Genomic DNA, 25,354 nt, shown 5'->3' with positions numbered 1-25,354 from the left:
CCCTCACATACACTCCTGTACCTCCATCATAATATAACATCGCTTCTTATATTACAATATCTAGGCTGCTGAAAGATAAAATACACTTAAGCCAAATAAATCAAATAAATTAAAACGCAAAACAATAACGCACACAAAAACACCAGTTCTTAATAATAGCATTCAGTCCCATAACACAGCTGGGAGGTGAATCTACCATTTATAACACTACTTAATCCTCTATATTAGAATCTTAAATGACACAAACATCTAGCAATTGTTTCCTCCGTCAAAGTTTGAGCTCCAGTGGTATTTGACTCCCGCGTTTATAGCCTTTGATAATAAGGAGAAGGAAGAAGAGCAGCAGCTGATGATAGAAAACATGCCACTCTGAGGAACACAATGGCCGCAGCTGTGCCAGAGGAACAACTTGACCCCAGAATACAGGTGAGGGCGTCCTGCTGGCTATAAATGAATGACCAGTCTACTAATTGCCCTTAAATAAGCCACAGATTTAAAGGTATGAAACTACTGGTTTTACTATGAATTACTTATTGCATAGTCTTCTTTAATGCTATTGTTTGTATGGAGCTGTAGAAGTTATTTTCTCATTATTAGTATTTGCACTGGTATAAATGAGTAATTAGTTCATCCAGTGGCCTGAAATATTCTATAGGGTTGAGGTATTATGAAATTCATGGTTTTAAATAATATTTCCGAGGCTTGGTCATTTGTATAGACTTTTTTGTCCTCCTTTCTCTTTCCTCCATGTTCTATATATTCTCATTTTTTTTTTCTTTTTCATTCACCACTCTCATTCACTCTGTTGTATCCAAGTCTCATCATATGCTTTATACCCTGTCTGGTTTTACTCCTTATACTCACTCCTCATCCTTCACTCATCATACCATCTTTCATCCATCTACTTTTCCCCTTTTCTATCATCTCTCCTCCTATCATTTTAATCAAATCATTCTCCTCTTGTAATATATTTGAGGTTTTTCCACTGACCTATAATCCTCATCCTCACATTTGAGGTGCCAATTTTCCTGTGCAGAGTTGTCTCTGGAGTGTATGTACGAGTATATGCCCCGAGAATCCTTCTGTACACACCATTCTTTGTAATTTATTTTTATATGTTTTTCTAACTTCCATTATATTTATTCCATACAAAATAGATGGCAGTGCTTCAGCCTTCCAATAAGTTTTCCCAATTAACTCTCATGCACTGGACACTCATGTGCATCAAAATGTCTTCATATGAAACAACACTGACATAATTATGTCAGAAAACTTATTTAGATTTCATTGTAAATAAAGCTTCTGGTGTAAGTTTCACAACACAAGGGGGCAGTCACAGCCTGCCCTCTAAAGACAACTCTCTTCCTTCACACAAAACTACAAACACCTAATTACACACACACTCTTCACTCAAAATTCAAAATTATCATGGCAACTCCTACACCAGCCTCGTAGTCTCCATCTGGAGAAGGGACCACAAATGTCCCCAGATCGTACTGCTCTTCTGGTATCGACCCTAAGTGTCTTGACACCCCCTCCCCCCATTTAACTTTATTAACTTTGTTAACTCTAGAACACCACCTCTCCTCTACTAAACCTCATCTTCTTTTCCTCAGTAAAACATAGGTGTCTGAGGCAGCTGACAGTAGTCCCTTTTCTGTTCTCTGCTACCTTCTCTATTCTCATTTTCAATCCAAAGTTGGATGTTGCGTCTATATGCGCAATGACTTAACCTGCTCTTGAATCTTTCAAGTTTTCCACCATCTGGCTACAACTACAGAGTCACTCTCAAACTAAATTTATCTTTGCTATATATCTTCCGACTGTAAGAAATTATTTGACTATTTAACTTCCAAAGTGGAGCACATTCTGACTCTTCCCTTTTGCAAAAATCTCCATTCTTGGAGACTTCAATGTTCACCACCAGGTTTGGTTCACCACCAGGTTTGGCTTTTCTCTCCCTTCACTAACCATCCTGGTGAACTAGCCTTTAACTTTGCTCTCCTCCACAACTTAGAGAAATTAGTGCAAGACCCTACTTGTATTCCTGACCATCTTGGAGAGATGCCCAACATTCTTGACCTTTTCCTAACCTCTTATCCTGCTTATGCTGTTAGCCTCTCTTCTCCATTGGGCTCCTCTGATCACAATCTCATATCTTATCCTACCACTCCAATCCCTCCTCAGGATCCCCCTAAGCAGAGATATCTCTGGCGTTTTGCCTTTGCTGTTGAGAGGACTTGAGGTATTTTACTGATTTTTCTTTGAATGACTACTGCTTCCTTGTCAGAGACCTGTCTCTGTGTGCCAAGCACATGTAAGAGATGATAGTGTCTGGCATGGAGTTGTACATTCCTCACTCTTTTTTCTCAACCTAAACCTTCCAAACCTTGGTTTAACATTGCTTGTTCTCGTGCTATACATGATAGAGAGGTGGCCCACAAAAGGTACTTGAGCCTTCCACCACCAGAATCTCGTGTGCTTTATATTTCTGTCCGCAACCATGCTAAGTCTGTTCTCTAATTAGCCAAAAATTCCTTCATTAACAGAAAGTGTCAAAATCTTTCAAGATCTAACTACCCTCATGACTTCTGGCACCTAGCCAAAAACATCTCCAGTAATTTTGCCTCATCTCTCTCTCCTTTATTTGAACCAGGTGGCACCACTGCTGTCACATCTATCTCTAAAACTGAACTCTTCATTCAAACCTTTGCTAAAAACTCTACCTTGGATGATTCAGGGCTTGTTCCTCTCTCCCTTTGTTCCAGACTCTATCAAAAGCATTTGATATGTCTAAGGCAACAGCAAAAGTTTCACCAAAATCTCTAAAAAGAGGATGACCAAGACTCAGTAAGGAAAGCCAGAAGATCACCAGCAAAGTGGCCTTGATGGAACCCATACTGGCAACCAGATAGAAGGTTGTGAAGTGATAGATGTTTAAGAATCTTCTTATTGAGGATAGATTAAAAAACTTTAGATAGACAGGAAATTAAAGCAATAGGATGGTAGTTTGATGGTGACTGTTCTAATCCCTCAAACTACTGTCCTATTGCTATAACCCATTCAATACGATGACACTTACGTAGGTGTCATCAAGCGTCATGGTTGGATTCTACTTTAGTTGTTGGCGCGATCCCATATACTGCCTTGACTCATCTTGACAGTGTCCATATTATGTCCTTGAGGTTCTGTTGCCCCTCTATCCCTCCCTGTTCCCACCAGTCACATAAATGAGCTACCTCGTGCTCCACCCTCTATCCAGAATAAGGAGGTCTCATTGGCAGAGCCTTACTTCATAGTTTCTCCCCTATGGTCTTTCCCTTATCTTCCATATCCCCTATCCTTCTCTTCATCCTATACCTATTTCCACTAGGTAGGAGAGACTGGGAAAGGTACAGTTCCTCCCTTCCCTTGTTCATTCCTTGCCCTCTTACTCCTCCCTCCCTCCTTCCCTACATTCTCTCTCTCTCTCTCTCTCTCTCTCTCTCTCTCTCTCTCTCTCTCTCTCTCTCTCTCTCTCTCTCTCTCTCTCTCTCTCTCTCTCTCTCTCTCTCTCTCTCTCTCTCTCTCCCCAGGAAGGGGAGACAGTGCAGGGGGTACAGATCCCCTCTCCCCTCCCTGGTTCATTCCTTGCAACTCACTCAAGTGTGTAAACACACAACTGCCCACTAATCTCTTTTGTGATGCCTTCACCTTTCCTTCCCTCCCCATTTATTCCTCCTTCACCCATCACTACCTCTTCTGTAATTTACTATCCTCCAATTGCCTCAAATCATAAATGTGTGTGTGTGCCTGTGTGTGTGCATGCATGTACCCAGAAAAAAACAATTCCTGCCTTATATTTCTATGACAACTGAAGAGTTGACTTGGAGAGAGAGAGAGAGAGAGAGAGAGAGAGAGAGAGAGAGAGAGAGAGAGAGAGAGAGAGAGAGAGAGAGAGAGAGAGAAATTGTAGTATTAGAAATTAGATAATTTACCACTTGCAAACCTACGCCATTTATGAGTAACACGTATCCTTTAAGCATCTGGAGTTAAGTGGTTAATTTCCTGCCTATCTAAAATTTTTTAATCTCTCCTCAACAGGAAGATTCTTAAACATCTATCACTTCACAACCTTCTATCTGATTGCCAGTGAGGGTTCTGTCAAGGCTGTTCTATTGGTGATCTTATGGCATTCCTTACTGAGTCTTGGTCATCCTTTTTTAGAGATTTTGATGAAACTTTTGCTATTGCCTTAGACATATTGCTATTTTCATGCTAACTACTCTTCTGATCTGCTAAATGTGTACCTCCCCTCATCCCATGGCCTCTCTGCACAAGGCTTTTTTCTCTCTCACCCCTATTCTATCCACCTCTCTAATGCAAGAGTTAACCAGTATTCTCAGTCATTCATCCCTTTCTCTGGTAAACTGTGAAACCCTCTGCCTGCTTCTGTATTTTCACCTTCCTATGACTTGAACTTCTTCAAGAGGGAGGTTTCAAGACACTTTCCCTCAATTTTTGACTACCACTTTGGACCCTATTCTGGGACCAGCATCTCACCCCCCCCCCCCCCCCTGCCACTTTTTTTTTTTTTTTTTTTTCTCTCTCTCTCTCTCCCTCCCTTGGCTGGTGTCCCTCCTACATAAAAAAAAAAAAGCTTGTTTGCTTTAAACATTACATACTTAAATACATAGAAAAACTTTTTTGCTGAATATGCCTTGCTGAAATAGGGGTGTGTCTTATATGCCATCAAATACAGTATGTATTTTAGTATCAAGCAGTGTTTAAATTATTTTGTACAACTCCACCAGTGTACTGTATAATATGCCAATAACTATAGGATTTTTTTTTTTTTCATGGGAATGAATTAATCATTTTCCCTTTGTATCTTATAGAAACAAATTGCTTGGTATACATCATGTTTGGTATAAGTCCAAAGATCTGGAACAAATTAAGGATGTATACTGAGGTACCACTTAGTACCATTGTAAAGCTCATAAAAAAAAAATGGTTTAGTTGATGTGTATTGTGCAGAATGCTCACAGGAAAAGTTTTAAGCTGCAAGTTTGTGAACATTCTGTTTTTCTTATTTTGTATTTATTTTTGAGGGAAAAATTGAGTAAAATTTTTTTTCATTTATTTATTTATTTATATTTTTTTTTATGTGATCATCATAATGATAATTTCCTTGTGAATCTAGTGATGTATAATATGTACCTATTTATAAGTTTCAAAGGAAAGAATACTGCTTCTAAATGAAAGTTTTGTGTGTGGAGAGGCCACAAATGCTTGCCAACAGAAGAGACATTGGAAGGAAAACTTACGAAACTTACTAGTGTGTGAGAGGGTTAATATTCTTGAATAGCTTTGATCTGCTACATTGTGGGTAATGTTAGCAAGCTATGTAGCTTTCTGAAACATTACTTCCTTTTGTACTTTGAAGCACTTTTTACTGGCATTTATTCATATTCATATTCATGTGATAATAGTGCTACAGGAGGAAAAAGTGTTGCACCGGAATGAACAATACAGAAATGGGAGACAGAACTATGCTAAGGCAAAATTTGCAGAACTTAATAAATTCTATAGAAAAAGTAACTGATAAGAGTTATTTGAAGGTAAAATAGTGCAGGAAAAATATGAGATATGTTTGAGCAAATATAGAGAGGGGGTGCAACAGTTTGTGCCAAGTTATAAAGTGAAAATCAGGAAACGTGAATGGTATAATGCCAGGTGTGTAGAAGCAAAAAAGAAAAAGGACAGGACATGGAGGAAAATGATGAAGCACCTGAACAGAAATGCTAGAGAGGAATACAGAAAGGCAAGGAATGAATATAGTAAAATAAGAAGAGAAGAAGAAAGAAACTTTGAAAGTGACATAGTAAGACAATGCAAGGAAGAACCCAAAATCTTCTACAGGTACATAAATGGGAAAATGAAACATGGATGGCATAAACAAGTTAAAAAGGGAAGGGAGAACTTATGAAATTACTGAGGATATGAGTGAAGTAATGAATGAAAGTTTTCAATCTGTGTTTACAAAGGAAACTGATTTTGTGGCACTGAAAGTGGTATCACAGAATGAGGGAACACAGGAGATACAAGTAAAGAGACAAGAAATCAAGAAATTGCTGGAAGAGCTGGACATTTAGAAAAACTATATGGCCAAATCAAGTAACTTGATGGATATTAAAAGAATGCAGAGAACAAATGGAAGAACCCATATGAGATATAATCAACAGCTCGTCGAGAGAAGGAAAAGTACCAAGGGAATGGAAAAGAGCTAACATAGTGCCAATATACAAAGGGGGAAATGAAATGGAGCCATTAAATTAAAGACCAGTGTCACTAACAAGTATTGTAAGCAAGCTTTGTGAAATTAAAGATTGGTGAAATATCTAGAAGATGAAAAGATAATTACAGAAAAACAATTTAGATTCAGGAAAGGGGAGATCCTGTTTCACAATTCTATTGAGCTTCTATACAAGAGTAATAAATGGAGTGGAAGAGAGGGACGGATGGGTTGATGCAATATACCTGGATCTCACAAAAGCATTTGATAAAGTTCCCCTCAAAAGCCTTATGTGGAAGCTAGAGAATGGAAGATTAAAGGGAGCAGCATTGAGATGATGGAAGATTATTTACAAGGGAGGGAAATAAGAACGGCAATCAGAGACACTACACTAATTCAAGTTGGCGCAGAGTGACAAGTGGGGTACCTCAAGGATCTGTGTTACCACCTATTTTGTTTCAATTATAAGTAAATGATGTGACAGAGGATCTAAATAATTATATAATTTTTTTTTCTGATGATGCAAAAGTAATGAAAATAATAAAGGATGAAAATGACTGCAAGGACCTTCAAAAGGATATTGACAAAATACATGCATAGAGCCAAAGATGGCAACTAGAATTCAATGCTAGAAAATGCCACATGTTGGAAATAGGAAAAAGTAAAAAGATACCTTTGTGGGAGTACAAAATGGGAGGAGAAATAATAATGAAAAGTAATGAAGAAAGACATTTGGGAGTAATGATTTAGGATACACCATCACCTGAAAGACACATAAATGGGATTCTCAGCTCTACATACAGCTTGTTAACATACATTAATGTGGCGTTCAACTATTCAGATAAAGAAATGATAAAGAAAATTATAACAAGAATGATATTTCCAAAATTGGAATATGCAGCAGTAGTTTGGGTTCCACATAGAAAAAAAAGATATACGGAAACCAGGAAGAATACAGAGGATAGCGACGAAGATGGTACCAGAATTGAAAGACTTAAGCTATGAAGAAAGACTTGAACTGATGGGTTTACCAACACTACAAGAAAGAAGAGAGAGAGAGGAGACCTGATAATAATGTACAAATTAGTAAACAATATAGAAAGAATAGATATAAATGACTTGGTACCACAGATGGAGGAGGGAGACAGACAGATGAGGGTGCATGGGAAGAAAATAAAGAAGAGTGGATGTTCAAGAGACACCAAGAAATACAGGTTCCCTTATAGAACTATTAAAATCTGGAATTATTTGAAGGAAGAGGTGGTTGTGGCAAACAGTGTACACATGTTTAAAGAGAAACTGGATAAATATGGTTATGGAGATGGCAAAATGAGCTTTGGCTCCTGCCCTGTACAATACAACTAGGTAAATACACACACACACACACACACACACACACACACACACACACACACACACACACACACACACACACACACACACACACACACACACACACACCAAACATTTGAAGTAGTCTGTTATAATGTAAGTATGTACATTTATTATTTGGTAGTTAATGTTTCTTTTCAAATTTAACAGATTTCCATGATTCTAGACTATCCAGGTATTGTCTGTATTATTTTGAGTCATGGATTTTGAAGTGGGTAAACTTCTGGGGGGATCATAGAAATGCATCTCAATGTTTATAATGAATTAAACTGGAAAATTTACTTAGATTAAAAATAGCCACATTACTGCAAGCAGATTGTAGGGGAACAGGAATTGGGGACTTCGAGTACATGTCTCATAATCGTATTATACCTGTTACAATACAGGCCCCTTCAGGGGCCCCACTGCAGATGAGACAGGTTTGTTTTGGCTACCTTTACTGAGGAACTCACAAGTGTTTGCTCATGAGGACAGCACACTTGGTCACAAGATAAGTAAGGATAGGGTCTTTGCTCTCCACTGTGCTAATGCCGATGGCACACACTGACACATTGACACACTGACACACGTAGGCAAGTCTACCCATCCACGCACAATGAAGGATGTGATGATGGACTTATCCTATCATTCCTACCACTCCAAGAATGCCCTGTTTACTTCCGCCATCTTCTCTGATTGGTTTTCCCATAATTTTTTACCAGAAGTAAGATGATACCAGGAGCAGGTGTTAAGAAAACTCTAGGGGAGGTGAGAGCCCTGTTACTTCTAGACAGTGTGCCAGCACACCCAGCAGCCAATAATCTTGTGAATCAGGATTGGCAGATTTGGGTGATGTGCCTCCCATCCAATACTATGTCCCTCATCCAATCCATGGATGAAGGAGTGATTATTTCATGCAAAAGTCTTTATCAGCAATGTTTTTTTGGATGAGGTGTTAGTGGTGTTAGGAGAGGAAAATGAAAATGTCACACTGGATGACTGCTCACTTGCCAGTGTCAAGAATTACAACACCAAGAGCACTATCTACAATCTCTTAGCTTCATGGAAAGATGTTAAGATGACCACCTTATCAAACTCATAGAAGAAGCTACTCCTCAACACAGACCCTGAACTTGACCGTGAAAGCTTTCAGGCTTCTGATTTTCCCTGCACCTTTCAGCATGTGGGGGAAACATTAATCAAGATGGACGATGTGGAGCAATTATTATTGGAGGAAACTGGTGACGACCCAGGATACAAGGTGCAAAGCATAGAAGAGATTCAAGAGGCCTTCACAGGTGACACAGAGGAAGACAGAAAGGACTACGCAGACACACCAGTGCCGCCCAGATCCTCATTAGTTCATTCATATCTGGACACCATCATTACATACATGGACTTATCATCAAACCCAAAAATATATATCCAGAAATTACTAACAGCATTTACAAAGATTAAGAGAACTTGTCATCAGGGAGCAGTTTAAGGTTGAGAGACAGCTGAAACTTGTCTCAGTCTTCAGACCACGCATTACCATATTCCTTTATACGCTCATCTCTCCTCTCTGTACTCCATAATGTTTCTGTACCATTATCGTGTAACCTTTGAGTTCCCTCTTCCAGTTCATCTTTCTCATGCTCCACGCCATTCCCCTCCATATGACCTTATCTTATGTTTCTTTCTTTGCTTATTTGGATAAGTGAGAAGAATAATGGAAATTATTCATTCTTTTATTAATAATTACACTGATATGAGTAACCAGTCCAACTGTTGGCCTGAAATATGCTACAGGTTTGAAGGTATTGTGAAACTAGCTCCTTTTTTTTTAATATGAATTACTTTTTACATGGTCTGTATTAATATTATTTTATCATATTCATTTTTTGTTTATTTAGATGGATGAGTGAGGTATGATGTGAGTTATTTTCTTATTCATTATTAGTTACACTTGGTATTCAAAGGGTTTGAGTTATTGTCTAATTATTAGTAGGTTTTATCTTAACACTGATATATGATAATTATACCTGATTTTATTACATGCTATTTAGTTCTTGCTGCACATAACACTCATCAGATTATCCCAGGTTCTATTAAATTTGATTAAATTGTATCTTTCTCTTATGTAAGACAGACTGGTTGAAGGCTACTAGAGACGGAAAAAAAAAAAGAAAAAAAAAGCCCACTGGAAAACTGAAGGACATGACAAGTAGCTCGTATAAGAAACACTTCATTTGATAATTCCATTTTCTATCTCTCTTCCATTACATGATAATTCTTACTGACTGAAATTCCTCTTCATCTTGCAGGTTGAGCTTGAGAAGTTGAACACTGCCACAGATGACATCAATAAGTTGGAATCCAAGCTTGAGGTGAGATATATCAGTAGATTCATTCAGGCATAATTACACACTCATCTGATAACACAGTGGATGTGTATGTGTATGTTTACTTATTTTTCTTATGTAATCATCCTTTACCTTTGGCATTATTTTATTTATTTATTTATTCATTTATTTGATGCCTTAAATTTTGCATGAATAGTACATGTATAATACTTGTAAGTATTCATGTTATTCCAGGAAAAAAAGGGATTGGGCAGTTTGTGCACGCAGTCTTCTTCCTGTTTAAGTTATTTCATGAAGTACTGAAATCATGTTTTGAATAAGTTGCACCAAAGATCTTACTGATCAGATAGACTTTTCAGTTTGGTGTCAGCCATAAACTTACAGTGTAAAATTGTCACAAAACCAAAAGCATTTTTGTGTTTTCCCACTATGTGATGTAAGATCCCAATTTTATAAGTTACTATATATGTATTTGTTCATATATGAATAAAGCATTTAATCTTGTAATTACTTCAATTAGCAACCAGGGTAGAACAAGAAATAACAGGTTCAAGCTTGAAAAATTTAGGTTTAGGAAAGAGATAGGAAGAAATTGGTTTTCAAATAGAGTTGTAGATGAGTGGAACAGACTCAGTAATTATGTTAGTGCTAGGACATTAGGGAGCTTTAAGAGAAGATTAGACGGGTTTATGGATAGGGATGATAGGTGGAAATAGGTTGGTATATTTCATACAGTGACTGCCACGTGTAAGCCTGGTCGCTTCTTGCAGCTTCCCTTATTTCTTATGTTCTTATTATTGGTCATCAGGTAGAGTCATCAGATATGCAGTGTTATCTTAGGAAATATTTACAAATAAGTTGTGCAAGATGTGGACACAGGCTGTGTACATCATCAATGTAACGATGTGCACAGGCCATCACACATCACTAGGCACCTTGCAAGATCATTGAGTGACTGAACACAATCTTCCCAGCTATTGTCTTGATGTCCCTCACAGTACTTTGTCCTTTTCTACTCTGCTTTCGTTGATGATCCCACTTGTGCACCCTTGGACCTGACCTCACCCTTACCAATCCCCAGCCCTTTTCTCACACCAATTCATCATTCCTTCTCATACTTCCTTTGGTAATTCCACTCTTGTTATTTTGCCCATGATTTCTCTATGTTCTTTTCCTCATATATTTCTGTAATAATCTCTCCCTTGTACTCTTGCCCCTGACCTCTACATCTTGACTTCATTCACTGTAAACTAGTAGATATTGCTTTTTTTTTTTTTATGTAAGAGGGACACTGGCCAAGGGCAACAAAAATCCAACAAAAAAAAGCCCACTGAGATGCCAGTCCCAGAAAAAGGTCCAAAGCAGTAGTAAAAAATTAAAGGATAAATGTCTTGAAACCTCTCTCTTGAAGGAATTCAAGTCATAGAAAGATGGAAATACAGAAGCAGGCAGGGAGTTCCAGACTTTACCAGAGAAAGGGATGAATGATTGAGAATACTAGTTAATTAACTCTTGCATTAGAGAGGTGGACAGAATAGGAGCGAGAGAAAGAAGAAAGTCTTGTGCAGCGAGGCCACGGGAGGAGGAGAAGCATGCAGTTACCAAAATCAGAAAAGCAGTTAGCATGAAAATAACAGTAGAAGATAGCTAGAGATGCAACATTGCAGCGATGAGAGGGAGGCTGAAGACAGTCAGTTAGAGGAGAGGAGTTGGTGAGACGAAAAGCTTTTGATTCCACCCTGTCTAGAAGAATGGTGTGAGTGGAACACCCCCCAGGACATGTGAAGCATACTCCATACATGGATGGATAAGGCCCTTGTATAGAGTTAGCAGCTGGGGGGGTAGGAAAAACTGGCAGAGATGTCTCAGAATGCCTAACTTCATAGAAGCTGTTTTAGCTAGAGATGAGATGTGAAGTTTCCAGCTTAGATTATAAGAAAAGGGCAGATTGAGGATGTTCAGTGTAGAAGAGGGGGACAGTTGAGTGTCATTGAAGAAGAGGGAATAGTTGTCTGGAAGTTTGTGTTTGAAGTTGATAGATGGAGGAATTGAGTTTTTGAGGCATGAAACAATACTAAGTTTCCTCTGCCTCAGTCAGAAATTTTAGAAAGATCAGAAGTCAGGCATTCTGTGGCTTCCCTGCGTGAAATATTTACTTTCTGAAGGGTTAGACATCTATAAAAAGATGTGGAAAAGTGCAGGGTGGTATCAGCTTAGCAGTGGATAGGACAAGAAGTTTGGTTTAGAAGGTCATTGATGAATAATAGGAAGAGAGTGGATGACAGGACAGAACCCTTGAGGAACACCACTGTTAATAGATTTAGGAGAAGAATAGTGATCGTCTACCACAACAGCAATAGAACGGTCAGAAAGGAAACTTGAGATGAAGTTACAGAGAGAAGGATAGAAGCCGTAGGAGGGTAGTATGGAAATCAAAGCTTTGTGCCAGACTCTATCAAAAGCTTTTGATATATCCAAGGCAACAGCAAAAGTTTCACCAAAATCTCTAAAAGATAATTACCAAGACTCAGTAAGGAAAGCCAAAAGATCACCAGTATAGTGGCCTTGACAGAACCCATACTGGTGATCAGATAGAAGATTGTGAAGTGATAGATGTTTAAGAATCTTCCTGTTGATTATAGATTCAAAAACTTTAGATAGGCAGGAAATTAAAGCAATAGCACAGTAGTTTGAGGGTCTAGAATGGTCATCCTGTTTAGGAACAGGCTGAATGTAGGCAAACTTCCAGCAAGAAGGAAAGGTAGATGATGACAGTCAAAGTTGAAAGAGTTTTTGACTAGGCAAGGTGCAAGCACGGAGGCACAGTTTCGGAGAACAATAGGAGGGATCCCACCAGGTCCATAAGCCTTCTGAGGGTTAAAGCCAGTGAGGGTATGGAAAACATCATTGCAGAGAATTTTAATAGGTAACATGAAGTAGTCAGAGGATGGAGGAGAGGGAGAAACAAACCCTGAATTGTCCAAGGTAGAGTTTTTAGCAAAGATTTGAGCAAAGAGTTCAGCTTTAGAGATAGGTGAGATGGCAGTGGTACCATCTGATTGAAATAAAGGAGGGAAAGAAGAAGCAAAGTTATTGGAGATCTTTTTGGCTAGGTGCCAGAAGTCACGAGGGGAGTTAGATCTTGAAAGATTTTGACACTTCCTATTAATGAAGGAGATTTTAGCTAGTTGGAGAACAGACTTGGCATGGTTCTGGGTAGAAATATAAAGCGCACGAGATTCTGGTGATGGAAGGTTTAAGTACCTTTTGTGGGCTACCTCTCTATAATGTATAGCACAAGAACAAGCTGTGTTAAACTGAGGTTTGGAAGGTTTAGGTCGAGATAAAGAGTGAGGAATGTATACCTCCATGCCAGACACTATCACCTCTGTTATGCACTCGGCACACAGAGACGGGTCTCTGACATAGAAGCAGTAGTCATTCCAAGGAAAATTATCGAAAACATCTCAGGTCCCCCAACCACTAGAGGCAAAATGCCAGAGGCACCTCCACTTAGGGGGATCCTGAGGAGGGACTGGAGTGATGGGACAAGATACAGATATGAGATTGTGATCAGAGAAGCCCAACAGAGAAAAAACGGTGACAGCACAAACAGAAGGATTAAAGGTTAAGAAGAGACAAAAAATGTTGGGCATATCTCCAAAACAGTCAGAAATATGAGTAGGGTGTTGCCACAATTGCTCGAGGTCATGGAGGATAGCAAAGTTGAAGGCTAGTTCACCAGGATGGTCAGTGAAGGGAGAGGAAAGCCAAAGCTGGTGGTAAACATTGAAGTCTCCAAGAATGGAGATCTCAGCAAAAGGGAAGAGTCAGAATGTGCTCTACTTTGCAAGATAAGGAGTCAATGAATTTCTTATAGTCAGAGGAGTTAGGTGAGAGATATACACCACAGATAAATTTAGTTTGAGAGTGACTGTAGTTGTAGCCAGATGGTGGAAAACTCTGAAGATTCAAGAGTGTGGGCACGAGAGCAGGTTAAGTCATTGTGCACATAAACGCAACTTCCAGCTTTGGATAGAGAAAGTAGAAGGGAACAGAAGAGGAACTACTGTCAGTTGACTCAGACAATTGTGTTTCAGTAAGGAAAAGAAGATGAGGCTTAGTAAAAGAGAGGTGGTGTTCTACAGATTGAAAATTAGATCTAAGACCACAGATGTTGCATAAGTTAATGAAGAAAATATTGAGGGGGGTGTCAAGACACTTCAGGGCAGTCTGACCTGGGGACATTTGTGGTCCCCTCCCCAGATAGGGACTGTGAGGCTGGTTTAGGAGTCGCCATGATAATTTTGAATTTTGAGTGAAGGGTGTGTGTATAATTAGGTGCTTGTAGTTTTGCGTGAAGGAAGAGAGTTGTCTTTAGAGGGCAGGCTGTGACTGCCCCATTGTGTTGTGAGACATAAAGGGAACGTTCATTAAGGTCACTGCTGGGTTTAATGATAAGTTCACAGCACCCCTTGATCCAGTGCTTTAGACCTCACTGGGAATAATTATTGTTTCAGCAGGTGCCTGAAACGATAATTGCTCCTAGTGAGGTCTAAAGCACTGCATCAGGGGGTGCTGTGAACTGTTTGCTAATCCTGTTCTTCTTGTAGGAAACAAACAATGCATTCAGCTCAACCTTTGCTGAGTCCACTGCCCGTCTTAAAAGTATGGGAAAGAAACTGGGGAGCTGCATTGAGAAGGCTCGCCCCTACTATGAAGCCCAAGAGCTGGCCCGAACCTCCCAGCTAGAGTGTCAGCGTGCAGCAGTGCAGTACCAAAGGGCCAATGGTATGGTTTCCTTCTTATTTATACTGTTTCACCTTGCCATTATCTTCTCTCACACAGTTGAGTGAGGGAGAAACAGCAAATAACAAAAATTTAAAGAAAATAAGATACTCGAAGGCCATGAAAAAAGTGTTCCCTATCACAGCTTTTTGTCATGTCCTTTAATTTTTTCCATATCTCTCACAAACATGTCTTCCCTGGCTGGGCACTCCATTCCTATCATTCCTTTGTGTATTGCTTCCAGGTATTCCTCTTGTTCCATGGATTGGTGATTGAGAATCCTTTAATATGTTTCAGCTCTTCATCAAGCAGCCAAGGAGACCATAGCTTTGGCTGAAGAGAGATTTGTGAACAGTCGTCATGAAAACTGGCAGTTTGACTCAGCTTGGCAGGAAATGCTAAACCATGCCACCATGAAAGTATGTTGTCACTGTAAAGAATTGCTGTGTTCTTATCAGTTTTAAGCTGATTATAGTGATAGGGTAATCAAGGCTGACCAAAAGTCACTCAGGCCAAGAATATAATGAAAATCCGAGTGATTTTTTGCCAGCTTCAATTTATTCATTATTATTATTTTATTTTTATGATTATTATTATTATTATTATTATTATTATTATTATTATTATTATTATTATTATTGTTATTATTATTATTGCTAGTAGTAGTAGTAATAGTAGTCCCCATGTGGGATTGACAGCCTGATTTATGGATACCTAGACAGATAGCAGTAGTAGTTGTAATAGTCGTATATCAATACAAACTCATGGAAATGTATCTGGAAGATACCCATTTAGCAGGGTTGGTTTGATTTAAATCAAATTATTTAAATCAAGTGAATTAAATTGATTTAAATCAGAATAAAAAGTCATGATTTAAGTAAAAATTAAATATACTGTATTAAAATTATTTAAGTGTTATATTGAGAATAAAAAAATCATGATTTAAATGAAAATGAAATATATCTTGTTAAAATTATGTAAGTGTAATTATGTAAGAGTAAAAAAGTAATTAATTAAATCAAAATTAAATATACTATTAAAAATATCTAATGATTTAAATTATATATGTATATATATATATATATATATATATATATATATATATATATATATATATATATATATATATATATATATATATATATATAAGGAAGGAGGAATAACATGTGAAGCAGTTATACAGGAAAAGTATCAAGTTTACTTGTCCTGTACTGAGTATACTGATCCTGTACTGGTTCTGCAGCAAGTCAGGCACCAGTGAATCATTGCCATCTCTTACAAGGAAAATATTCAAATGAATAAAAGAAAAAAAAGATCTTTTTGTTGATAATAACAATAAATGTAATTATGAATGCTTTAACATAACAGATCTGATTAAACTATTAGTCCTACTTATGATGTGAAAAACTCACATTGGGTAATATATATTACACAATGCTTTAATTTAACATTGACCAAATTTAATACAAGAAAATGGCCTCATGAGATTAAAACAAATAATCAGTGCAAACAAACCAGTATTAATACTAAAAAATCATATAAATAAAAAAAAATTAAATTAAAAATCTTATTTAAGTCAAATAAATAAATTTTTTATTTGTTTATTTATTTTTTTGAAAATTATGATTTTTTCCAACCCTGCCATTTGGAAGTATTTTTACCATTTAACTTATTTGGATACAGTGATTTAGCTCGGTTTTTTCCCCCTCATTTTCTGTACTCTTGGCCCACCTTTGCATTAAAAAAAAATAAATAAGAAATAGGTAACTATACTTTACCTGACACATGATGATGTGAGTGACGTGACAAATGTCTGTCTTGCAAGGTGATGGAAGCAGAGGCCCAGAAGGCTGCTAGTGAGCGGGAACACATGCGCCGTGCAGCACTGTTCCAGCAGGCAGAGCAGCGGGTGCAACAGCTCCAGCGTGGCCTCAAGTCCTCCATCAACAAGTCGCTGGCATATTTTGAAGAGAAGAGTCGGGTTGAGGCACAGCTAGAGAGCCAGAAGGAACGAGCACAGCAGCTTCAGTTGGCCATCGCCGCCTCTAAGGCTTCCTATGCCCAGTCTCTGCGCCGCCTGGAACAGGTGAAGTGGTGCACAAATTTTTGCCTCCTTCAGATTGCCGCTTAATGATAGGATAGAAATTAATTAGTGAACCAAAGACAAAAACTCTAAACTGTACCCATGTCTTTTATTATTATTCATACAGCAAGATTCTTTTCCTCTCTTCTCTTGTTAAGTTTCTTGTTGTATACTCTTAATATTAGATCTTCTGCATGTATAATTACATAAAGTAGTGTTGTCATATTGTACAAAATGTTTCAGACAAAAGTCATATCACTTACCTTGTTCATATTTATTTCACAAAGATCTATTACATCCATCTTTCTTCTCACAAGCATTCTCCCAGTCTCTTCCCTTCTAGCCTCACTCATACCTCATCCAAAACAAGAGTAAGAAGTCAACATAAAATGTAATGGGTTTAGTAAGAGCCACCTCCCTTTCCTTTAGATATCAGAACAGATCCACGAGCAGCGGCGGTGTCAGATGCCGAGGGAGCCAGGGGTGGGAGCCGAGCTGAACTCCCCGCCTGCTGGAGAAGATCACCAGTACAACAGTGACAAGTTTTATGCACAGCAGGGAGATTTAACCCAGGAGGAAAAGGTATTAGCAATTAAAGGGTTAACTCATGTATGATTTGGATCAAATGCCAAGTGCTGTATGTAGAAAGACTGAATTAACACAATGAAAAAAAAATTAACAAGTGTTTGGTACATTATGTGCACAAATTCCTTTTCAGTACTGGGAATCCTTAAGAGAGAAGCTGGAAAAGTTAGAGGTGGAGAAAAGTGATGACAAGTGCCAGACAACAGATGCAGGAAAACAGGAAAGTCGTGAGAGGAGCGTGACAGGGAGCAGTGAGACTCCAATCTGCAATGGGGAGAGGTTTGTGAGTGGGCAGAGCAGCAGCCAGGGGTCCAAGAGTGATGGAGAGAGTTCCTGCGATAGCATGGCAGACTTGCTGGATGATGCTGTACCAGAGAGGAATCTGCCATCCACTTGTACACCTGCCTTGGATGAAGAGAACTCACAGGATAAACTTAGCAAGGGACGAATAACTCCTGTAGGAACCTGTGAGAGAGTTATTGGAGATGAATTAAAAAGCATCAGTACAGTTGAAGATGTTCATTCTGTTCCAGTAAGTATTACTAATGAAATGCCTGTACAGATTGTAGAAAATATTACAACTCAACCAATTATAAGTGACACCAATGAACTAAACACGTCACAAAAATGTACTGAGTTGGTCTTAGATGAAATGAGAATTACTGAATTGGATGTAGAGGGAGTATATAAAAGAAATCTCTGTGATGAGGATGCAAAGGAGGAAGGTGATGGCTCCTCGTCCCCTCCACCAACCCCATGTCAGCCCAGCAGAGGTCTAACTGTTATTGTTGAAGAACTGGAGCACTGTGCCCTGCCTGAATAATTGCTGGTATGATAGACCAAACACAGAGCAGTTTTAAATCATGTCACATGTGGAAGTAATGGACATCAAGGGTAATGAAAGTACAGTCATACCTCGTGATTCAAATGTCTTTCAATTCAAACAACTCCCAATTCAAGCAGGGCTGGCGAACAAATTTTGTCCTCTCTCTCTCTCTCTCTCTCTCTCTCTCTCTCTCTCTCTCTCTCTCTCTCTCTCTCTCTCTCTCTCTCTCTCTCTCTCTCTCTCTCTCTCTCTCTCTCTCTCTCTCTCTCTCTCTCTCTCCCTCCCTCCCTCCCTCCCTCCCTCCCTCCCTCCCATTATTCCTTTCCTCTTCCTTCCTCTTTAGCCTGGTCTCAAACCTCTTCCTGTCACCTCCCCTCCCCCTTATCTGTCAGAGATAAGGGACAATGGAATGGTGCCTCCCTCTCTCTTTCCCCATCATTAATTCTGTGTCATTTTCTTGTTATTTTTGCTTCATCCTATCAAATTCTTTCTTACTCTTTTATAATTCCATTTTCATTATCTCTCACTCATTTTATTTAGCAATTCTCAGGATTGTTCTTACTTTCAGAGAGAGAGAGAGAGAGAGAGAGAGAGAGAGAGAGAGAAAGGAAGGAAGGAAGGATGGAGGGAAGGAAGGAGGAGGAGGGCAGGGAATGGAGAGAGAGAGAGAGAGAGAGAGAGAGAGAGAGAGAGAGAGAGAGAGAGAGAGAGAGAGAGAGAGAGAGAGAGAGAGAGAGAGAGAGAGAGAGAGAGAGAGAGAGAGAGAGAGAGAGAGAGAGAGAGAGAGAGAGAGAGAGAGAGAGAGAGAGAGAGAGAGAGAGAGAGAGAGAGAGAGAGAGAGAGAGAGAGAGAGAGAGAGAGAGAGAGAGAGAGAGAGAGAGAGAGAGAGAATTTTAATGTAAAATAAAAATTGTGTACACTACAACAACTGTTTTCAATATTGAAGATGGCAGGAACTTTTGATGACTCAACATTTTGAGTTTGGTGTTTATTAACAATGGTATTTTTGCATAAAATTTTAAGGTCATTGTTTTTGTATCTGACATGTAGGACAACCCATTTTTTTTGTCTTTTAAGATGATTCAAGTGCCGTCTAATGTGCCAAAATATACGGTACTTCATATTTTCTTTTACTTTATTTTTTTCTATAATTTAGGTTATTTTCATTCAATTTTATGTTTATGGCACAACATAAATCCATAAAAAAAAAAAAAATGGGGGTCTTGGGACCTGGAAAAGATTAATTTTTTTTACTTTAATTTGAATGGGATAAATTGCTTCCTAGTTTGAGCACTTCCAATTCAAACAGCCCTAAAGAACCAATTAAATTTGAATCACGAGATACCACTGTATATATTTCTTGAACATTTGGTAATTTTAATGTAAGTGGAGTATGTAACATTGAGATGAAATGATGATAAAGAAAACTGGACAAGAATGGATGGGGAAGATGGTTCAGAGAATTTAAGTGTAAGGAGTAACTGAAGGAGGAAGAGGAGAAGGATGCTAAGGCTAAGGCTGAAATATACAAGGGTAAGGAAAGTGAAGACTTCTGCTGTGTCTGATCACTCCTCTAAGCAAGTTTCACAGTAGTGGAGCAGAATAGATACATGGATAGTGAACAGTGTTTCAGAAAGTAAATCCTCAATTTTATTCCAGTTGGATCAAAGTTTGTACAATATTACACTTATCAGAACCCAAAATTTCTATATTTTGGTAGATGTTCTTGGAATACTGGTTACATCTACCAATCAGTTCATAGAAGTTAATCTTATTGTTTTTATTTTCTTTAATATATTGTTGTTGGTTGTAGAATTAGTAACATTCCTTCAATGTATTCATTACTCAGTACAACATAAGTTACCCAGTGTTTTCAGTGAATTTTGAAAGAGGTGTTGTGAATACTGTTGCTTTATGCTTACATGTATTGAACTGTTTACTACAGCTGGATTGAACATTGGTTGTGATGCATGCAATTAGTGCCAAATAATTTATTGGTTCGGAAGTAATGAGTATAGGTTGTCAAAAGAGGCATGCATGACACTAATGGCACTTTTTTTTTGCATTCATATGTAATCATCAATCTCAGGAATCATAGTATGGCTTGCACACAGCATTCCATCACTATATTAGGGATCACCACCAAAAAATTGTTGACGACAGCTTTCTTGTTTTATGTTTCAAGAAGATGCATACAAGATCCTCAGTTTGCCACACAGTTTTTTATGAAAGCATGAAATTGCCATGCAAATATGTCATGCTCCCCTTGGGCATTTCATAGAAATACTGAGAAATTGATCTGAAATAATAATCAATGGAAGTCCTTGCCAGGGATTACAATAAGAAATAAGAGGGCTTAGTATTTATGTTTACTGAAAGAAAAACCTTCTTAGAGTCTACCCAATGTGAATACCAGTAACCATTCCAGTATTCAGTGCAAATAAGGCTGATAATAAATATATAGACCACTGTAACCATACACAAACAAAATATGACATGTAATTTTGAGGGTTTTCACATGATTATTCAGTGTTCATTTTCCTGACCAATTAGATTACCATATGAGTGTAATCTCAACATAGGGGGTCTTGTATGTGCATCTCAAACAGTTTGGAAGAAGTATATTAGTGAGTACAATGGTGCAGAGTGAGTGTTCATATGGATAAGCTATTGGTTTATTAAATATATTGCATTCTCTTCAGTGGAACCAAAAACAGTATTGCTTCAGGATAGCATCATTGTATAGATGAATTCAGGAGCAGCAGCAGTGGTGGATCTTCAAGAGAATGTTCTATAGGACCTGTATATTTCAGGATATGTGTGTCAAATTTATTTTTATTCAAAATCTTTCTGTAGTGCTAATATATATATATATATATATATATATATATATATATATATATATATATATATATATATATATATATATATATATATATATATACACGCATATAATGATACCTTGTGCAATAGTGGGTAATGAAAGTATATACTCACAAGTGTGTGTGTGTGAAAATGAGAAAGATAATAGGAAGACTCCATTAATGTGTGTGTGTGTGTGTGTGTGTGTGTGTGTGTGTAAGAATGAGAAAGGTGGAGGAGTATTATGTTCCCTATGTTTCAACTGCAGGTCTTCATCAGAGAGAATTTGGTCACTGAAGAAGACAGATATGAGGATATGATATAGTACTCATGCTTTAGCCTGAGTTTCCTTATCACATTTTAGTGCGCTTAGCACAGCCAAGAGAACCTTTTGTATTGCCTCAAACTAGGGCGTTCCCACATGTATTGTCTCAAACTGGGACATAACCACAACTCTCAGTACATTGAAATACTAAATAATTGATCTGAAGCTCAAGTAAATGAGTTTTGGAAAAAAGGCACTGCATCAGGAATCAAACCCAGGACATGAGCATGAAAGGCTAGCTCATTTCTGATCAAGCAGTGGGATTGTGGGGCTTCTATGTTTGGATCAATACATCTCAAATCCCAGGCCAGCAGAAATTATTTGGTTGTCTTTCACCCCATGACTTCTGCTCTCTTAGCCAAAACTAGGAACCAAACATTAGTCAGCATAGCAGTAGCAGAAAGCTAGAAGTCTTGCCCTCTTATGTGGAAGTGGAATTGGAAGGCTAATGGTCTTGCATTTCTGTATGTGTGTTTGTGAATGTGTGAGTGAGTGCTTGCTTGCTTGCTTGCTTGCTTGCTTGCTTGCTAACTACATATGTTTGAAACCAGAAATGGTCTACTCCACACACTTATGAGGAAAGCAGGCTTAATGTCAAAATAAAGCTGTTTAATGTTTGAAGGTTATTTAAAATGTGTTTTATTGACAATATGAGGATGTGATAATGAAGACAGAATTAAATTTTTCTTTTATTGAGAGAGAAAGATTGTATACTTTATAAAATTGTACACCATGAGACCTTGTATTGATTTAAGATAATGTAATGAAGGTCATAAATACCATGGCATGGTTTTAGTTGAAAGTGATAATAGAGGTAATCATATATTTTTGTAATTATTATTTATAGGAGGAGACTTTTTTGTTTTCCAGGTATACATGTAAGAAAAGAGCCTAATACATCTTTGAATAGAAGTATATTTTCATGTTATATTTTTCAGTACAATGAAGACAATAAAACTTGTAACTTTTTAAGCATTATGGCAGTGGCAGTCCAAACATGTCTGTGCGTGCACACACACACACACACACACACACACACACACACACACACACACACACACACACACACACACACACACACACTGATCAAGAAGATGTAATCAGCAAACTGTGTATCAGTTAAAAGATTGGATAAATGTAAATATGGATATGGGACCACTTGAGTGTAGCTCAGGCCCTGTAAACTACAACTAGATAAACACACAGACACACACAACATGATTGGACACCTATAATAATGTTGATAATTTTAATAATATGATGTCAAATGGAAGTAATTAATGATGTGTGTGTGTGTGTGTGTGTGTGTGTGTGTGTGTGTGTGTGTGTGTGTGTGTGTGTGTGTGTGTGTTTACTTAGAAATAGTACATAGGATTTGATATGTATACTTTTGTGTCTCTATATATGCTCTTGTCATTATCAATTCATTCATTCTGCAATAGCTTTGATAAGTTTGTAGCATGTGATCCTTCCAAACATCTTTTCTTAGCAAAAGAAGTACCACCACTACTAACTTGGCAGGACCTTACCCTTCCTCTGCCCTTCTAGCTCATAAAGAGCTAGAACTATTCATAGACCTTTGAATTGGTTTCTATTCTCCTTTCAAGAGTGACAAGACTTTTCATGAACAATACAGGTTAGTCAGATCCTGTGTACTGTGTACCTGTTAAAGTTTATGGAATAAGTATTTGAAAAGAAGGTCACCCAGAGGCATCTAATTTTGTGTGTGTGTGTGTGTGTGTGTGTGTGTGTGTGTGTGTGTGTGTGTGTGTGTGTGTGTAAATGTAAGGTCTACATTCTCAAACGTTTCAGGATCTTATCTTGACTGCTTTTATCAGGCTCTGGTGAAAGTTGGTGGGGTTCTTATGTGTATTTTCATTATTCAAATGATGGTTTAACAAAGATCCTGCCTCATCAGTGGGAAATACTCCCATGAGAACCCAACTAATCATTACTATGACCTTTTGAAAACAGTCCTGATGAGGGAAACAAGCATTTCAGAATATGAGCCGAAGTGACAATCAGATCTGGAATTTGTTATCTTTCTCTCATGCCAGCCAAATGCTTTTCTTGTTCCTAGTTCACCGAGCTACTAAGATAGTTAACTATTAATTAACACAATGAAAATGTGCCTTACATTCATTGTTACTACTAAAAGATAAAAGTATCTACAGCATGAGAAACAGTGGTGATAGTAGAGTAAGCTCTGCTATTTGTAAGTTCTTAGCAATTATAATTGTTGTACTGTACAGTTATGGTCAGTAGTCTTGTAATTTGCTGGACTCACTCCTTCTTTGTTTTGTTTAGCTTTTCCCATGGTCTTAAATCTTCTGTTATGGTTAGTCTCTGCCCTTTGTTAAGTTTTGCAAGGAGGTTGCCAGTAAATTAGAGGATATAAATGTAAGAAAAGGCACTCAATAAAGCAGAAGTGAGTGTGACATGCTAGCAGCCTTCTGGCCACAACTGTACCACTTTGTTGCTGCTGTAGGAGGTTGAAGATAATTATAAAAAAAACTGGGCATATTGTTTGGGATCATTATAGTTTTACAGTACCTAATGCTGCACTGTGAATATCGAAGGGTAATTAAGTAGAATTATTATGATTAGAGTGTATGCTTTGTGTGTTCCATTCAGCTCATCAGCCAGTCTGTAGCTCAGCATGGCAGTAGTGCAAGTGTTGTTACCTAGGCTCTTAGTGAACTGTAAACCCATAAACTAGTGATTGTAGAAGTGTATCAGTGCAGTATTTGCATCTTCATTCATTGTTATTGTAATGCCCCACTCTTCCTTTACAAACATCATAGAAACACCAAGAAACTGATCTTATAAGGGTAGCCATGAGAGGGAATAGCTGGAGATCAAATCCCTGGCAGAACACTGACACATCAGATGTTTAGCTGATCGGACACTTGAAACAATGTTTCAAGTGTCATATTGACTACTTTTTACAGGCTGTAATAGAAGTTGCTCAGGTTTTCAAGGGTGTTTTGATGATTTCAAGGGTAGTTAACTACCTATAGTAGAACTTATTTGGCTTTTAAAGTTTTTTTTTTTTTTTCTAGTGATAGTTAATTAGCCTGTAGTGGAAATTATCGGTCTTTTTCGAGGGTGCTTTCAGTGATAGTTAAACAGGCTGTAATAGAGGTTATTGGGGTTTGCAAGTGTGCTTTCATATCCCAGTGATAGCTAAATAGGCTCAAATAGAAGTTATTGAGGCTGTAAAGAGTGTTTTCATGACTCTAGTTATAGTTTAGCAAGGATTATGTATCAGTGATATTAAAATGCCCATGAGAACCCAACTAATAATATTTGTTGCTTTTGAAAAATAGTTCCAGTGAGTATAGTTTTAGAATATGAGGCAAGGTGATCACCAAGACCTGAATGAAATTTAATCTGGGATTCTGATCAGCTGTGACTGCCCTGCCTACATTGCTTTCCCTCCTCTCTTTCTGAGTAGTTTCTGGTGTTTCAGTTTATTTTTTTCCAAGCATTATAAGAATATGATTATTGTTCTCACAATGTGTATTTAGAATGTATAATAATCAGTATGGCTTAATATGTCTCCCGTATTTGAGTACAATTTTCCAGTAGGCACTGAAGATTTTATGTATTTTCATTATTTTCTAAATTTGTTATTTATTTTTTTCTTACAAAGCTATCCACTTGCAGTTGTTAATCATGCATATTTCCATTCCTTCATGCCACTCTTGGTACTGAGATCAAAGCTGTGCCTTCATGGCCTAATGTAAGAGTGAATTATTAAATTGTTGAACTTCATCTGTTATTCTTTTACTCTCCTTTATAAAAAACTGTTTTGTTATTTGTCATATAATTACATCCCTAGTCTCTTACTCTGGCAGTAAAAAAAAAAAAAAAAAAAAAAAAAAAAAAAAAA

At 37.8% G+C, this 25,354-nt stretch overlaps 1 protein-coding gene across 2 annotated transcripts; it reads left to right on the top strand.

Moving 5' to 3' along the window:
* Positions 1-283: 283 nt before the first annotated feature.
* LOC135112839 (SH3 domain-binding protein 5 homolog) lies at positions 284-25,236 on the top strand. 2 transcript variants are annotated; one of them, XM_064027707.1, is made up of 7 exons: positions 284-426; positions 9,952-10,014; positions 14,604-14,781; positions 15,076-15,197; positions 16,604-16,864; positions 17,291-17,443; positions 17,580-25,236. In XM_064027707.1, exons 1-7 carry the CDS (start codon positions 382-384, stop codon positions 18,267-18,269), a joined length of 1,512 nt encoding a protein of 503 aa, XP_063883777.1. In that variant the 5' UTR covers positions 284-381; the 3' UTR covers positions 18,270-25,236. The 2 variants fall into 2 exon arrangements, with proteins under 2 accessions (XP_063883777.1, XP_063883778.1); XM_064027708.1 differs by having other exon boundaries at positions 350-499.
* Positions 25,237-25,354: the final 118 nt, after the last annotated feature.

The sequence above is a fragment of the Scylla paramamosain genome, chromosome 24, assembly GCF_035594125.1.
Source record: "Scylla paramamosain isolate STU-SP2022 chromosome 24, ASM3559412v1, whole genome shotgun sequence".
NCBI classification, from domain to species: domain Eukaryota; kingdom Metazoa; phylum Arthropoda; class Malacostraca; order Decapoda; family Portunidae; genus Scylla; species Scylla paramamosain.
This window is presented reverse-complemented; position numbering and strand designations above follow the sequence as displayed.